Source organism: Ciona robusta, chromosome 2 (genome assembly GCF_009617815.1).
Source record: "Ciona robusta chromosome 2, ASM961781v2".
Lineage (NCBI taxonomy): Eukaryota > Metazoa > Chordata > Ascidiacea > Phlebobranchia > Cionidae > Ciona > Ciona robusta.
In genome coordinates, this window is record NC_143236.1 from 2374475 (window position 1) to 2391817 (window position 17343).

The 17343-nt window shown below is 38.3% G+C and overlaps 3 protein-coding genes and 1 pseudogene across 5 annotated transcripts; 1 reads left to right on the forward strand and 3 right to left on the reverse strand.

Moving 5' to 3' along the window:
• Window positions 1–19: 19 nt before the first annotated feature.
• On the reverse strand, window positions 20–9788 carry LOC149740024 (uncharacterized). 2 transcript variants are annotated; one of them, XM_089871367.1, is made up of 11 exons: window positions 8926–9785; window positions 8687–8767; window positions 6057–6172; window positions 5669–5873; window positions 5165–5254; window positions 4734–4912; window positions 3110–3180; window positions 2295–2428; window positions 1801–1945; window positions 1434–1577; window positions 20–1360 (listed from the first exon to the last, which is right to left on the reverse strand). In XM_089871367.1, exons 1-11 carry the CDS (start codon window positions 9657–9659, stop codon window positions 623–625), a joined length of 2637 nt encoding a protein of 878 aa, XP_089727493.1. In that variant the 5' UTR covers window positions 9660–9785; the 3' UTR covers window positions 20–622. The 2 variants fall into 2 exon arrangements, with proteins under 2 accessions (XP_089727493.1, XP_089727494.1); XM_089871368.1 differs by lacking the exons at window positions 5669–5873; window positions 6057–6172 and having other exon boundaries at window positions 8926–9788.
• A 489-nt stretch (window positions 9789–10277) lies between these two features.
• On the forward strand, window positions 10278–11544 carry LOC149740025 (protein SPMIP2-like). The gene is made up of 5 exons (XM_089871468.1): window positions 10278–10522; window positions 10611–10719; window positions 10777–10894; window positions 10982–11094; window positions 11151–11544. Exons 1-5 carry the CDS (start codon window positions 10408–10410, stop codon window positions 11293–11295), a joined length of 600 nt encoding a protein of 199 aa, XP_089727594.1. The 5' UTR covers window positions 10278–10407; the 3' UTR covers window positions 11296–11544.
• Window positions 11386–15123, reverse strand: LOC149740026 (uncharacterized). Its single transcript, XM_089871376.1, has 3 exons — window positions 13240–15123; window positions 13011–13109; window positions 11386–12158 (listed from the first exon to the last, which is right to left on the reverse strand). Exons 1-3 carry the CDS (start codon window positions 15121–15123, stop codon window positions 12063–12065), a joined length of 2079 nt encoding a protein of 692 aa, XP_089727502.1. The 3' UTR covers window positions 11386–12062.
• Window positions 15124–15212: 89 nt separating this feature from the next.
• Window positions 15213–17274, reverse strand: LOC149740027 (aspartoacylase pseudogene; annotated as a pseudogene). The gene is made up of 2 exons (XR_016384341.1): window positions 17140–17274; window positions 15213–16668 (listed from the first exon to the last, which is right to left on the reverse strand). The product of XR_016384341.1 is annotated as an aspartoacylase pseudogene (transcript).
• Between the last annotated feature and the right edge of the window lie 69 nt (window positions 17275–17343).

Genomic DNA, 17343 nt, shown 5'->3' on the forward strand with positions numbered 1-17343 from the left:
GGATATAAAGAAACCAAACTCGAGTTTTACGAACGAAGCAATATTGTTTGTGAAAACATGAGAATGAAACTACACAGATCAAATCACGTGGTTTATAAGCTCTGTTATGGAGGACGTATAACACGACCTCAGGTTCGAGCATAAGGAACATGCGAGAACTTCCCCAGCTTTTGTCAACAAAAAAATACGACGTAGGCCGAGTGGTGCAGCCCGGTGATAGTGACGTAATACACAGCATTGTGACGGTGAATGATCGGAAGCATACAACAATTGCATGTAATGAACGAAAAGAGTGACTTGCGGCCACTTCGTCTTCGGCTTGATTTGAAACTCGAATCACGTGATTAAAGGAACGTGGGTGAAGTCACTCGTGCGATAATTCAATTAATTAAAACTACTAATTAAAATCTCGATGGGAAGAAAACAAGATAATATAAAAATGATTAAAATATGAAAAGCATTGCACGTTCACGACACAGAAATACAACAAACAATGTTTACACTTGGGACTCCTGCTAAAAACGTAAGCTTCATTTAAGCGAGGGAGAGAATGAAGAAAGAATTAGCTTCGACTGGAAAGAATAAAAGAAATGTCATTATTTCATCATTAGGAGGTTCCAGTTCAGTTGATTTCATCCACATCGTGAACCGCTTGTAGGTAGCTGTATCGGGATGCTCCTTTTCGTTCTTTTCTTCCTCGGATGCGAGGAAAGTCCTTGTAATCTTGGATGGGAACAGCTGTTCTCGAAGGGAACTGCTTTGGCATCGTTGAGAAGCTGCTGGAGAGGATCGAGGTTGTGATCAAGTTTGACTTCGGTTTTGGAAGAGTGGATGAATGTGGAGGTTTTGGAGGATAATCCGTTTCCTCCAGTGATTCACTTTTGTTTGAGCTGATATCTGCTTTTAGGTTTACCCGTTCAAGCATTATAACTGCATTGGAGTTGTTGGAATTGGCGCTGGCTTGCTGGTCAGTTGGCGGTGTGATTTTTATAGTTGGATCGGGTTCATACGATCCCCCTGATCCGGATGAAGCTGAGGAGGAATTTCGTAAAGAGCTGCTCACATCAAGAACTGGAAAGCGATGAACACTCATTGGAATAAGGTTGGGAAGTGAAGATGCAGGACTCAGTGGTGATCGTGGATGATGCTGAGCATCAGAGGAGCTGGAAAGGTTTCCGGATTCACAGTTCTCAGTAACAGATGGGAAGTAAGATCCCGGTTCGCTTGGTGATACAGAAAGGAGACTGTGTGAGTCCGGAGGTTCATCTTCTTCCACAACCTTCTGCAGTTCGTTAAACCTCTGTTGAGTTGAATCCATCAAGCCCTCCAATGTGTTTGTGTATAACTCATACTTGCGTATCTGTACACAAAACAAGTTGTTAATAAGCCTACTTAACGTCTCAGATTTATCATGCTGAGAACTAAATCCCTACCTCCCAGACTAGATAGGTTTCTTTATCTTCTCGATATTTCTTTTCGCTGTCCGATCTGTTCTTGTCAATCTTTTCGTTCCGCAATTCTTCCAGATCAGCATAAAGTGATTTGAGACGTTCTTGCTGATCCTGCAGTTGCTTGTGCTGCGAAAAACTCGTATTAGCAAATGTCTTCACACATATATACATCGTTATGCGTAGACCGTCTCGTTCATTATGCAAAACACATAGGCGTGTATTGGCAAGCACATCACGCGCTACACGATTTTGCCGGAAAATGTTGGCAGAACGTTGAACGCTAAACGCACCGAGTACACAATCAAGAAACGACGTTACAATCGTCCTTTGTTTATTGTCATAATCTTACCACAGGCAACGTAGATGAGTGGGAGGGGTGGAGAGGTTTCTGAAAGCGATATTGGGATCCTACACCGGCGGATAAGGGAGCTGCCGATAGAAGTGCGGTATTCCTGTTGATGCAATCAACCCACTGTTTCTGTTCATCCAATGAACTGCGATAATTGGTTGGTATTATAGCGATTGAGTGTAAAAGTTCGGATGAGTTTGGGCATGCATTAGTTTGTATTGGGAAGTTCCCAAGCTAGATATATTATAAGCGGAACTACTCGCTCAGTTCCACTTACTTGTATTCAGTGGCCATGGTTACGTTTTGGAAAGTCGAGTACTGACGACTTTGCTATGCTGGATGACTGGTTTCATGTCATGATAGAAAGTTAAATTTATGCTTATTGGATACATGAATACGATTACGTAATGATGTTATATATAGCGATCCAAAGCCATGCCTTTTGATAAATGCAATGTTGCAATTCATGCCCACATACGAGTTACACAACCTACTTGGTTTGGTAGAGAGCCACGCTGGTATCTGCAAGCGTGATCCGAAACACATGACGCCTCTTCGTTGCGTTTTGATTTTCTTCTACCTCTGCCACGCAGTGATGTAGTGAGATTTGGGAAGACACGGAGTCTTTCTGCAAAACGAAACACGAGTATAAGCAAAGCCAAAAACAATGTTACATATATAGTGATAGCATATTGGATGGGTTGAAGCAAAGTAATTAATATTTAATAAGCGACATATGGCCACCGAATGTATATTTTCATACATGCAGTCTGTTTGGTCTTTTTTTTCTGATACACAAGTTATATGGTCGTGTAAATGTTACATTTAAAAGCAATCAGAAACTAGCGACAGCTGGTACAATTTACAACGTTTTTTTACGATAACGATCGGGAGTGAGTCGATAGCAAACAAAGGCGTTTATGACGGGATGCAACGTCATAACAAGACGCAATTGCTCCGCTAACAATCCACAGACGACAAGTAAATTTGTTTAAACATAAAGTCTGCGTATTTGAACTTTACGCGTATAGTGGGGAGAAATAGCTGATTGGTCCGTTATTGCAACACACTTATGTAACTTTAAAACCACATTAGAATAAGGTGAATAATATTCAAGGTATTTATGAACGCTTCATGGCCACAGAATGCGGGGATTTAAAGCTTTGTTTAACGATCAACAAAATGTGCATGGTGTAGAATAAACACCGTATGTGAGTTTTAACAAGACTTCCTTGTGTCGTTCTTACAAACACGGAAGTTAAAAGTTCCTTCGTGACAATTATGACGTAACAATCACTGGCTTGTTTACCTTGACGACTTGTAACTCCAAACCTTGTAACGCAACAATATATAACTTCCACTTCCGCTTTCGCTTGGCGGCTGAAATAAAGATACAACAATTATCTTTAGTTGTGTAAACGATCCCACCCCCACAACACTGATTCCTAAGATACTCATTGGAGCGAAAGTATAGTGACGTTATGATACTCATTGTATTTAAATAAGAGATGACGTAACGAGTTTCGTTTTGAAGTGTTCTGTTAATTACACTACAATACAAACCAAACATGGTAGGAACTATTTTAATGGCATCATAGTTAATTAAAGTATATTTATAACTACGGCTACTAGAGATTTCTAGTAGGCCGTGAAATATCGTTCAAACGTTGCTGAACATGTCTTACTTTAGAAAGGCATCAGATAAAGCATGATAAGCCAATGTGTAAACATAGCCCACACATGACACACAACGCGTAAATAACTAATCAGAAAGCACTTTATAGTATGCTAAGACTACTGAGTGGATAAGGAAACATATATATATATATTGATTCACACTTTCGCGTGGATGCTTGCTATGGTTACGTCATAGGCCAATAAGTGACGTGGTTGAGAAGATCTGCTGTTCGCCGAATTATAATTGGTAAGAGAAACTTTGTGACGTAGTTTGCCGAGTTTTGTTCAGAAATAGTTCACCATTAGGCGCAAATTTTATTAACGTTGTTAGTGTTTAGTATTGTTATTTGCTTTTAAATCCATTTATGTTTGAGTGTTGACTACTATGCAAAATTGGTCATGCGCTTATTCCGGATTTAAAACAGGATGGGGCGGCGTGGTGTCGTTACTCAGAACCTCATTTTGGGCTATAATGCTTTGATGGTGGCGCTATATGGCGATCCGTGGTTTTATGCCGGCACTGTTTTGGAACCTCACCGCACGACAGGTTTGACGTCATTAAACACAGGGGAGTGACAAATATTCGGATGGCTTGCTGTGAAATTGAGGGACAATGTTGCGCAGTGGGCCGTGTGAGTGCACAGTGTACAACGTGTGGATATAATGGAGATTGGCTTAACGTTGGCTACAACAAGAGCTTAAGTATACAGGGCAAAAACACGGCTTTGAATTCTCTCTGCGCAAGAGCAGAGCGAACATATTGATTTGTTTGACTATTTATAAGCCGTTTCGAGCAAACAAAGGCTGGGTATTTGATCTTTGCACCGAGTACAAAGAGAACTCGACATTCCGCCCCGAATAACGCGTGTTGGCTGCCATTGTGTACGAATGTGTTTTACTCCGTACACAGGTTGTTGTTTTCCTCGACTTGGTAGGACGTTTGTTGTATGTTGTACCAAGCACCTTATGTATTAGGCTAAAGGCTAAACCACTAGCGTACCGCAAATTGGGTGTAAAAAACACCATAGAACACTGCACGCGATGTAACGGGGTTTTAACGTTATTTAACCGGTGAGAAACCCCGTTCGTCAGCGAGCACACACCCACGCAACTCCTATTGTTCGCTATTTTGGAAATACCGGGTGATCCTTCTCTCAGTGGTCGAGTGCACTCGTCCAATTTAATATGAAGTGGAATTACGCAACGTTTAGCACTTGTCACTTGTCTCACACACAAACATGGGTGATATGACTTACTTTTGTTGCCATCTGATTCAACGACTGCCTTCCTCCACAAAACTCCTTGTTTCCTAGGTAATGTTTTTGTCTTGCTGTTCCGACCTCCGCCCAGCTCCCTACGGAGCACCCCCGAGTCCTCTCGTGAGACCGGAAGAGGACGGACGTGACTACGAGTCGGCTGATTCATCGACTGTGATCTAGAGAATATGAATATTGAATGGTTATTTTGTCATAGCAATGGTAATTTCCTCGGGTATTTAAAGGGTTAAATAACAAAACGGTTAGAGTAAGTTTGACATAAATAGTTTTAATCGCACACTGAAAATACAATAATGACGGTAACACAAGTTAACCGGTACAATGTATGGAGATAGCTTGTAAAGTAATATACTGTTCGCCTACTTTGCCAGGTGGTGTAAACTACTTTAGTGCTTTATGTCGCAACTGACCTCGAAACAGAAGCGCTCTTGGGTGCAGCGGATTTGTTTATTGCTCTAGCCGTCGCACCCGATCTCGTCCTTGATTTAATTTCAATTTTCCTAGAAAATTGAGAAACGGATTAATAGGTGACAAAATTCAATACAATCTGCGGGGATAAAATTAGTTACTTATCTTATATAAGCCGAATTAACAGACTAGCTGTCGGTGATTCAGCGCGGGTGAATGAAAGCGCGTGAAAATGAAATCACTGCCACACAAAAGTTGCGTAACGTACATTTCTTTGATCGAGGTTGTTTGAAAAAGGGCCGAACTATGCACACCATCAATAAGGAAGTGATTGGTGGAATATTATATCTGATTGGATTGGAGTGGTCCAGTATGGTTTGCCAGTGCTGTAGCGAGATTCATGTCGTGCAAGCATAAACAATGTTGCGTCAAACAACACGTCATATATCAATCAAAATATAGCGCATGACGTCACGGAACAGACAAAACACAAAATATTCACTCACTCCTCACACCACGGTAGCGGCTTCTTCTTAATAGAGCGGTAAATTTCCTTTAGCGTGTCCGTGGGGAAATTGCCTCCGTCTGGACCCATGCCTGCCAGGTTGTTAATAAACTGCTTGCACGTCATTCGGCGTCTTCCGGTGGCTTTGACCCCGTTAAGGTCGGTGTTCAGCAGGGCGATAGCGCACACCAATGTATGAGTGGCATCTATATGTTTGGAATGGATTACACAACGTGTTTCAGTGCACTCTACATATCGATTACTGCGAATGTCTGAACTAACACGGTATAATGTTTCATACAACGTCGGAAGTGCAAACATTGAGCCATGTTTAAAGCACCAGTAATGATTGCGATCAAGTATTAAACAAACACAGACACTGTCGTCACCTAAATCTCCCCGAAGGAACGTTGGGTTGCGTTGGACAAATTGTTTCGAAAACGAGCTGAGAACTCTCTCTCGCTCCTGAGTTTCGCCAAGCAATGCTAATCTTTTAAGAAGTAATCTGGGATAAAAAGAAATAGGATGAACGGTTAGCAAAAGCGAAATTTGTATCAAATTACTACGTTGAGATATTTAACATTAATAAATAATGTCACGTATATGTGTGTATTTAACTAGTACTTTATACCCTTTCGTTGGGCGATCCAAAAAATTACATTGCTACAACATACATAATATTACGAAATTACCAACTTATCGGTCGCACAAACTACTTAATGCAGATAGATGGAACTAATGTATAATTGCATCAGCGTAACAGGTTAGTGACCTTTGAAATTGGGCGTCGAGTCAGAATTTAACACTGAATGAATCAGCTGGATATCCACGAAATAGCGGCAACTGGGCAACCCAACACGTAACGCGTGATTGGAATATAGACGATCTCCGAGGTCGACTAAAGGTGAACGGTGCACACGCTTACGTGCGTAAAAATATTACTTTCCCATACAATTTTATTACGGCACACGGGTACACGCTTCCCTTTTCCCGAGAACAAAAACCGCTGGCTAATTTAGGACCTTTGTGCCGAAACAAAGGGAGGAAACGCGGTGACGTGGATGTCAAGGCAATCAATATATGCAAGGCTGCAATCGACGTTGCCCTTTGTACAATGAACCAGTTTGAACCAGTTTGAACAGATTACCCAGAGCCTCGTTAAGTCCAATTTCATCAACTACAAACTGCTTATTAGTTGTTGGCTTACTGCGTTTAACGTAAATGACCACACACAACAAATCAATAGCGAAATGGGTAATTGAAAACCATGGGCATGCGGAAAATAACACTGCTACATTTCTGTGCCGTTTCCCTAGACCCCTGTTACAAAGATACTCCTATTAATAAACGATGTACACTAAATTCCGAAACAAACTGTTATTTAATAAAGGTTTAGGAAGTTACAAGTCTCTGTGGACAATGTCGGCTAAGCAACTCTACTTATTGTGGCTGTAGTGTGTAAAGGATTACAACAACGCAACAGGATTACATGGCTAGGTGGTTACGCAACAAGAGCGGATTTAATAGCCTTCTATATGTTTACAGTTAAAAGGCATTTGACTATTACACGAAGTCAAATAAATCTTAATTGGATTTTTTGTATATACGTCGCGTCGTTGTACATATGAGGTGTGAGGATAACCTGCTACAGACGAACAACGCAGCCATAAATAATGTAACGTCTTTGGTTGCTTAGCACACACAAACACACGAACACACACACATACATGTACGAATATGAAATGTCGGCTCTGTACCAGCGAGTTAGACCTCTGGCTTCGAGTCCAATGTTACTAAAACAAAAACGTCCAACATAACTAAAAAGTAGATGGTTATATTGAACACAACAGGCCAGTTAAATGCGCAGTCCATGAACGATCAATCAGTATGTCCCAAGTGCACAGTGCACTAATTTACAATCTATCAAAGCAACAGTACAGCTAACAAACATATATCTGAATAGAATATTAATCATGATGGCACAAACAGTGGACTTTACAGATGTAGACGACTGGCCACCTATCACGAATAGGATGGCAGTCACACGATATCAGCTACTTAAAGCCTTTAATACATTAATGCTAATTACTTTTATGAACCTTCAAACCAAACGTTGAAGCATGAACATTGCATATGTGCTTTACCGCTTTAATCATGCTTCACTAATCACATGTTCATGCCAGCAAGTATTGCATTAAGCTAAACCTTAAATTTTGAATCTAATTACAATTTTCAACTGTTTGAGGTAGATTAAATTGAATTTCAGTCAGGTCAATGCATAATTTACGAGCATGCGTGGCTTGTAATGTTCGTGTATCTCCACATCATGACCAATGAGTCCTTATTAAACACAAATTGATTATCGAATGCTATGTAAAGCACATGTACATCAACTTAGTTTTAAAAACATTTCATGCAGTCTGCCCACTAATGCTGTGCTTCCTAGCACTGCTTAAACCTAGTAATTAAGCGTCTGAATGTCACAGAAAATTTTTTGTAGTTGATAAAAATGCAAACAGCTGGTGAAGCTTAATAGAAGTAATGACTCACAGAAACATATATAAAAACAATCTAATATTCGAATGTGCATGTGTTGTGACTATGGGTAAAATAGAAAAGCAGGTAACGACCATTGACTAACACTCCACTATGGTACTGATGAAAAAAATCAACACGCCCACTTACAGAGAAGAGCTATATTGACGCAATCTAATAAGGAATGTCTTGGATATATCATTGGTAGTATCACTAGTATGTAGTCTATTAACCTGTGTCAGCATCCAGCATGTATTGCTATATGTACCAGTACCACAAATAACACCACTCTGAGAAACGTTGCAATGTAAAATAAAAATATAGAACTTTCTTTATATACCAAAAGTTATAAAACCATATAAGAACCCAATTTCGTGTACTAAAACAACTATAAAAACATGATATTGGTAAAAACAACTTAGGACAGAAAATAAAGAAGCAACATAAATCAACTGTAAAGTAACATAGTGCTTTTCTATATTACCTTAAGCCATCTTCAAGAGATTGATTTGACAGCTCTAAGAACTCCATGTATTTCATTGAAAGTTTCTCTGAATATGCTTCCCTGTAAATATAATCATACAATAAACAATTAGCTATAAAATATGAATTGAAGCAAAATTAAACGAAGCTTTGTATTTGTTTAACATATTTTCACAGTATATTTAAATTGAAAATGCTGGTAAATAATAAATATCTTATAATGTTAAGTTTATATCATACTTCTTTGAAAGATGCTTCATAACTTCATTTTTCTGATACCCATCAAGGTAAAATAGCCTTCGAGCAAGATCATCCATTTTCTGATCTGATTGATCTTGGTCAATATTTTGTCTTTGGGTTTTTCTCTGCATAAGAGGAGAGGACCTGTGTCTTCGGATCGGAGCAGTTTCCTCTATTGGTAATGACAAGGCACTTTTTACAACTATGGGTTTTGACATGACAATATCAGAGTTAGATTTTCCTATTTTTGATTTATCTACTCTCAATGGTCGTTCAGACCCATCATGATTTCTAGTCATTGTGTGAAAGCCGCTGTCTCTTCTTTCCATTTTCTCATGAACAGTGTAACCATTTCTGGCCTCATTTAAAACCTTCTTGACATTTGTATTACCGGGATTTTCTGAATTTTCAGGAAAACGACTGACGTCAAAGACACTGGAAGAGGTGTCTGTTTCACTGTCAGATGGTGCCCTGACATGTTTGGTTAGGCTTGCAAGAGACTCATCATTTGAACCAGAAGTAAAACTGTTCCGTTGTTCAGGGATAACCATTTGTACATTTCTTGATGTAAATCCACATGAAGAAGTAAATGAGTTTAGGTTATTCTCCTGAAGCAAAGAAGAGTCACATTTCTGGCTATTATGTTCAAACCCATTGTAGTTATTTGAATAGTAACCAATGTTAGAGCTTTTCGGCCCGTCCAGGTCCAGCGATCTCATGCTTTCGATATCCATAATACAGCAGTACAGCACCGACTGTTAGTTCTTGCCTAATGTAGGCTAAATTACTGATCAATATAACACAAGTTTCGTTATCAATAGTTACACACATGTTTTAAGGCATTCTACTCTATTTTAACGGTGTGATATGATTATAAACTTGAAACTCTCCAAAGTCACACCTCTCCTCACACTGCAACAAAACACAACACAACTGGTACCACGTAGTTTAAAAGAATAAGTTTGTGTTTTGAGAGAAATGACAGACCGTGGTCCCAAATCGATCAAGCGGAACTAATGTGTTATTTATCAGAAAACAAATAAATATTTACGCCATGATCCCAAATGATAAGTCGCGATTTTATTTAGACTAAATAAACAATTGTTGCGAATACTGCAACTTTTGTAACATTGTTTAATTTATTAAAAAAGCGAGATATTTAATAACACATTCATAAAATTAGGTTATAAAAAAAGTTTCTGTCTTGCAATGTTTCCTTTAAATATCGATAAACTTCTTGGAACCATATTAAACAGCGATTCACCTTTTCATTATCCTTGTCGTTATGGATTCTTTTTGAGGTACAGATAATTACTGTAAAATAAATTATCGTGGAATGGTCCCCTTGTGCAAACAGTAACCAAGCAACGAGATAGCTTGGATTTTCGGCATTTGTGTTGCATTATGTACTAAGTACCTGCTTGATAGCTTCTTGTTTAATATCAATGTAAAAATAAAGGTTTACGCTAAAATAATCTCAGTATGAATACTAATCTGCGGTTAACGAGGAGGGAGAGCGGTGCGTTTGATCCAATTACGAAACGTTATCTTTGGCCACCAGGAATAAATGCAACGGGACGTCGAATGTTATTTACCGGTATAAGTTGCATGTTTGCAACCCACAATAAAATCTAATTTTTTATTAGTTGTTTTTGACTTATAACGAAAGTTTCACTATTTTGTAGGCCCTGATGGTATTACAGATCAAAGAGTAACAGTAGAAGAAGACAATCGTTATGTTGGTATAGGAACCATGTCCCCAGAGGGTACAAGTGAACTTGCCTATTTATACAGGTTTTATATGTTTTACAGTTGAGATTTTTACTAAAGGATATATAATATGTGTTACAGACCAGATTGGAGAAATTCACCAGCTGTTTTGCCAAAACACAAAAGAGTAGGTGAGATAGGATGGGGAATTCCTAAGTACAGTGATCGTTCATATCTGTACACAGGTCGTCAGATAAAGGTAGGGATAGGTAACAACATGGAAATTTTCTAAACACCAGGCCATAATGCAAATATTACCAAATCCATATTTTTATATACACACCAGAGAGGGGAATTCCGTCAGAGTGCAGAGGACCGACATACACATTTGTATCAAAATCCCTGGACTCCTAAGCCTCAATATAACAAGACAAAACGACCACGCACTGCACCTGTCGGGTAATTTTTGAATGTTTCTTATTTTTAAACATTTATGCTTACTTTTGTATATTCAGTTCTGCCAGGTGTTTAGGTTTAAATGATGAATATTTACTTGAAACCAATTTTCGGAGAGAATCGGAGAGTAGGGAAACAGGTAATAGATCCTCTTCAGACACTTCCTCATCGAGCAGATCACAAGTGGGTCACTATGACTCCTAATAGCCTACACTATGCAATTGTGTTTGTTCTGTCATGTGCCAATCAGTTTTGTTTTTAAATATGTGTCACACAAATGAGATTAGGCAAATCTTAATGGTTTTGTGCAATTGTTATAATTCTTTATCGAGCAATTTACTTCACTGACCACTTACTGCAACATATTTCCATCACTGGCATGCCTTGAATACACACTCATGTAAGCAAAAACAAGAAAAATTTAGATCATTAATACACATTTCTGTTCCCATATGTTTAAACGTTTTATACATAGTTTAGGTAACAGTGGCATTACTGGCATAGATAGTTGACTTATGTGGAAAAGGTACTGCACATATTGACGTTTTAGGTTGAAAATTTAGATATCCACTCAACTATGTAACTAACAACTACAGCACATTATTCACTATTCAGTCAGTAAAATGTAGTAATGCAATGTTTTGGTAAAAATATTCAAAGCTTTAGAAAGTACACACATATAAAACTGGTTATAACATGCACTCTATTATAAGAAAACTAACAAGAATAAATAGGAAAGTATTACACAGATATTTACAGTAAGAAATGTAGTTTCACATGAGCAAAAATATTTCGGAACTGTTGAACCGTGTAGAAAAAGCAGCATGTTACATACAGTTCACAATTGTAGTTGCACAGTGAACAAATAAAATAGTTTCAGTTATCCTTAACCAAGATTTGAAAATAAATCGCTCAGTGCATATCCAAATAAAACACTAAGGCCAATGAAAGATAAACTTATAAGTTTGATTTTAAGCATTTTCAAGCTTGTGGTAGTTGGCATTGTACCCTCTATTTCTACTCCCTGTGTTTCTCTTCTTTCCTTGACCCATCAAGGTACTTATCACCTTGTAAAATATTTTATTTACTTTACAGTATTACTTCAATATTTAGGAAACCTATAACATTAATGCTACCATTGTGGGAGTGCCACAAGATACTTATTGGCGATTGCCCTAACCCAGTGATCCCTTATTGCGTTAAGGGCTGACTAAATTATCAGCCAAAAGTTAAAAAACAAATATCACCCACAATCCGGCGCCGTGGCGTAGTGGTTAGCGCGCCCGCCTGTAACCAATAGGTAATGGGTTCAAGGCTCGACGCTGCTACCATTGTGGGCGTATGTGTCCTTGGGCAAGACACTTATAGACGATAAGGTACAACCTATTTCAAAGTTTGTTTATTTATATTTAACTTAATGAATGATTGGAGCAACTCTGCGGAATGAATTAGTTAAGGAAAACACAATGAACGAAATAACAGTACACTACACGCATTAAACGAACGACTGATGAATTTGTGGTTGCATCACACCACGTGGCATTCACGGGCGAACAATGCCGTGTGTGACGTAGCGCGTGTGTGACGTTGACACGTATAAAGACGATATTCATCTAACTTAATGACAACTGCTCCAACCCAGTGGTCACAGGTCACTAATGGGTTGTCCAAATTATTAGCCATACATAAAATGAAAAAATCCAAAAAAAATAATCACCCACAAAGTAACATACATGGTAACTCGTAAGCTGGCATGAGGTGTTAAACCCTTGTAATAACGACTGTCGTTTTCCGGCCTTGCGAGGATAAAGTAAGTTATATTCACATTCACATTCATCCACAAAGTTAGATATGTGGTAACTAATAGCGGTGTGTAAATAACTACACATCCTTAAACAAAATTTTATCCATAATCTTACCTTTCTCCTATTGTAATACACAACATATACAACTGCAGTGAGTACTATGAGCATCATCATCCAGCTAAAGAAACTTGAGCTGCTTGTTTCAACAGGCACCTACAATTTTTTTTGTTTATTTCTTACTCAGTGTTAGATAAATAATTAGACAGGTCCAAATTTAACTGCATGGCCGCCATGCTTTAAACGCTGTTTGTGAACCATTCTCAGTATAGTATGTACCTCATACCTGTAGACTTTGGCCTTTTTTAGTTTTACCAGATGCAGAATGTCCATCTGAATTTGCATCTATTCCAGTTTCACTAGATGCAGCATCCTCTTTTGGATTATTTCTAGTTTCACTAGATGCAGCATCCCCCTCTGAATCGCTTCCAGTTTCACTAGACGCAGCATCCTCTTTTGAATCGCTTCCAGTTTCACTAGACGCAGCATCCTCTTTTGAATCGCTTCCAGTTTCACTAGATGCAGCATCCTCTTTTGGATTATTTCTAGTTTCACTAGATGCAGCATCCTCTTTTGAATCGCTTCCAGTTTCACTAGACGCAGCATACTCTTTTGGATTATTTCCAGTTTCACTAGATGCAGCATCCCCCTCTGAATCGTTTCCAGTTTCACTAGATGCAGCATCCTCTTTTGAATCGCTTCCAGTTTCACTAGATGCAGCATTCTCTTTTGGATTATTTCCAGTTTCACTAGATGCAGCATTCTCTTTTAAATTATTTCCAGTTTCACTCGATGCAGCATCCCCCTCTGAATCGCTTCCAGTTTCACTAGATGCAGCATCCTCTTTTGGATTATTTCTAGTTTCACTAGATGCAGCATCCTCTTTTGAATCGCTTCCAGTTTCACTAGACGCAGCATCCTCTTTTGGATTATTTCCAGTTTCACTAGATGCAGCATCCCCCTCTGAATCGTTTCCAGTTTCACTAGATGCAGCATCCTCTTTTGAATCGCTTCCAGTTTCACTAGACGCAGCATCCTCTTTTGAATCGCTTCCAGTTTCACTAGATGCAGCATCCTCTTTTAAATTATTTCCAGTTTCACTCGTTGCAGCATCCCCCTCTGAATCGTTTCCAGTTTCACTAGATGCAGCATCCTCTTTTGAATCGCTTCCAGTTTCACTAGATGCAGCATGCCCCTCTGAATCGTTTCCAGTTTCACTAGATGCAGCATCCTCTTTTGGATTATTTCCAGTTTCACTCGATGCAGCGTCCCCTTCTGAATTGTTTCCAGTTACGATAGGTGCAGCATCCTCTTTTCGATCTTTTTCAGTTACACTCGGTGTAGCATCCCCCTTTAGACCTTTTTTAGTTGCACTAGGTGCCGCATCCCCTTTTAGACCTTTTCCAGTCACACTATGTGCGGCCTCTTCCTTTGGATTGTTTCCAGCTGCACTAGGTGCAGCATTCTCTTTTGAATCGCTTCCAGATATGCTAGATGCAGCATTCTCTTTTGAATCGCTTCCAGGTATGCTAGATGCAGCATTCTCTTTTGAATCGCTTTCACTTTCACTAGATGCAGCATTCTCTTTTGAATCGCTTCCAGTTATGCTAGGTGCAGCATTCTCTTTTGAATCGCTTCCAGTTATGCTAGATGCAGCATTCTCTTTTGAATCGCTTTCACTTTCACTAGATGCAGCATTCTCTTTTGAATCGCTTCCAGTTACGATAGGTGCAGCATTCTCTTTTCGATCTTTTTCAGTTACACTCGGTGTAGCATCCCCTTTTAGACCTTTTTTAGTTGCACTAGGTGCCGCATCCCCTTCTGAATTGTTTCCAGTTACGATAGGTGCAGCATCCTCTTTTCGATCTTTTTCAGTTACACTCGGTGTAGCATCCCCTTTTAGACCTTTTTTAGTTGCACTAGGTGCCGCATCCCCTTTTAGACCTTTTCCAGTCACACTATGTGCGGCCTCTTCCTTTGGATTGTTTCCAGCTGCACTAGGTGCAGCATTCTCTTTTGAATCGCTTCCAGTTATGCTAGGTGCAGCATTCTCGTTTGGATCTTGTTTAGTTTCATCAGTTCCAGATTTTGTAGTATCATTATCAGTTGGTGTTACTAGTGTCACACACAAACCACAATATAGAACTGCTAATATTATCATGGAATTCATTTTACTTTCCTAAAAACAGCCTATGACAATCAATGTTCTTGGATATACGTTGTATTTAGCAAAGTATAGTAACGACTGCGCTATTCCAGCTGAAATGAAAGTAAAGTAAAACTAAATTAGTGCATATTAATATGGTAATTTAAACTTGTTTATATTATTGGATTTCTCTTGGGTGGTATATTTTAAATACTATAATAATAAGGATCTTTTAGTTTACACGATATATGAAAAAAAAGTTGTAATCTGCAGTACAGTTAAAATATAAGCCTTTCTTATACGTAGAAAATAATATTGCAAAAGTTCAAGTATAAATTATTACTGTTAAGGGTAAAAATTCTTAGAGTAAAAATTTCATAATGCATAATGCATATAAATTTAAAAAATTTGTTCATAACACAATAACTTAAAATAGTAAAACTTAGAAAAAGAAATTTGTCATAAATGGCTGATTCCCTGGCCATATAAAACATTCTGGACAGTGATTAACATAGCAAAAAGACAGTGTAATACACTGTATGGAGTCCATGCTATGGAACAAACGCGATTGTAGTTAATAATCATTCTAGATTCTACCTAATGAAGATAAGGTAAATTATTTATGATTTGTTTTCTTAATTAAGCTTTAATATTGGAAGAGCTACAGTGGCCTTTTTTGTTAACCAAAATGCAAGGTCTTTCTCATAGTAAGAAGCTTCATTAACAAAAACTGGGTAAACTAAGTCTTTTATTTCATCTGGAATTTTAACAACATCTTCTAAAGTGACATTCTCTCCTTGGAAAGTACGAAACACCATGCTGGACCCGGATACCGGTTGCCAATCTCTGTCTTGTAGATCGTGGTGTATCATTCCAGCTATGTTGCCCTCATGATCGCGAGGAAAATCTACTTTTTTAAACTGAGTGTAAGTAACAATTTCACAGGGATTGAAAATGTCGCCGTTGTTAAACTTATCTAAAAACGCTAAGGAAAGTTTGACGGCCTTTTCCTGTAGATCAAAGATATCAGCTCGTAGTACACCATGGGGTTGAGGACCAACTTCAATACCAATCCCATGTTTTGCTATATACCGAATATCACCATAGCTTTTACCTTGCAACAGAATGTGACAAGAATCGGCAGAAAAATGTTGCTGAATGTATCTACACATATGCAAAGCAAAGTAATCAGTTGGTTTTTCAACAATCAAACATAGTTTTACGTTAGCTGTGGTATTGTGCAGGTCTAGTATTATCCTTTCTCCGCTGTAATCACTATATTGGGAGAACAATTCTTTAGCCCGTTTTACTTCATATGGCAAATTTTCTTCTGCATTAGTGACCTTATTAATATCAACCCTAGTGAATTGTCGATTAATATCACAATCTTTGTACCGCCTGCACAACCGAATAGCCTCTGGATTACATAATGTAGCTGTCACTTTACAAGTTGCAGATTGTAATGGTGGACCAGATAACCACTTCTTGACTAAACAAATACCAGACAACTCGTTCCCATGCGTTCCACCAAACACAACAACATCTGAAACTTTGTTTACGTTTTGCATACTACCAAAAAGGTATATATAATTAATCAAAACAACTTCTAACTCTTAAAACACGGGTATTAAAAATGGATTAAATAAGAATGCACATTTTATAGAAGATAAAGGTTAGTCTACATCGTAGATGAAAGTATGTATTAAAAAATACAAAAATGTCTTAAACAAATACTAATTTGTAACGTGCACCTTGTTTCCAGTGTTAATATATACAAGCACATATATATTCGCCTATTAGTCTATTATACACTATGGCCCAATCAATACATTGGTTGGGACATATAAACACAAGCATGCTCTATAGGCGCAGGCATGACAATGTGGGGTTTCAAAGAGGCATACATCAAATTGAACTTTAGTTACTGGCAGTACATATTTATTGCGGTAACAGTTTATATGTACAAATAATAACTGTACATTTAAAAAAGAAAAAAATAAACAAATTTTCTTCAACGTCACACACGTAACAGCAACATACCTCTACAAAGATGCGCTGTGCTAATTCTTATATAATTTTCAGGGCTTTAAATTTTAAACAACAACACTTTTTGACATAGATATATTTCACTTTTGTGATGATACCTCCACTTCAGTCTTCATAAGCAAATGCAACCTTGCTTTAAAAACACATGACGTCAGCACTATCTGCGTCATTCACGTGACCGGCAAGCTGGCGGAAATT

What these genes read in the sequence shown, in the direction of transcription:
- LOC149740025 (XM_089871468.1), top strand. Translation starts at nt 10,408, where the DNA reads ATGAATACTAATCTGCGGTTAACGAGGAGGGAGAGCGGTGCGTTTGAT. An exon ending in GAACTTGCCTATTTATACAG is followed by an intron (nt 10,720 to 10,776) that starts GTTTTATATGTT and finishes TATGTGTTACAG; the next exon opens with ACCAGATTGGAGAAATTCAC. An exon ending in ACACAGGTCGTCAGATAAAG is followed by an intron (nt 10,895 to 10,981) that starts GTAGGGATAGGT and finishes TATACACACCAG; the next exon opens with AGAGGGGAATTCCGTCAGAG.
- LOC149740026 (XM_089871376.1), bottom strand. Translation starts at nt 15,123, where the DNA reads ATGAATTCCATGATAATATTAGCAGTTCTATATTGTGGTTTGTGTGTG. An exon ending in AAAAAGGCCAAAGTCTACAG is followed by an intron (nt 13,110 to 13,239) that starts GTATGAGGTACA and finishes AAAAAATTGTAG; the next exon opens with GTGCCTGTTGAAACAAGCAG. An exon ending in TGTATTACAATAGGAGAAAG is followed by an intron (nt 12,159 to 13,010) that starts GTAAGATTATGG and finishes ATATTTTACAAG; the next exon opens with GTGATAAGTACCTTGATGGG.
- LOC149740024 (XM_089871367.1), bottom strand. Translation starts at nt 9,659, where the DNA reads ATGGATATCGAAAGCATGAGATCGCTGGACCTGGACGGGCCGAAAAGC. An exon ending in ATGAAGCATCTTTCAAAGAA is followed by an intron (nt 8,768 to 8,925) that starts GTATGATATAAA and finishes TTATATTTACAG; the next exon opens with GGAAGCATATTCAGAGAAAC. An exon ending in GTGGCTCTCTACCAAACCAA is followed by an intron (nt 1,946 to 2,294) that starts GTAGGTTGTGTA and finishes CAATTATCGCAG; the next exon opens with TTCATTGGATGAACAGAAAC.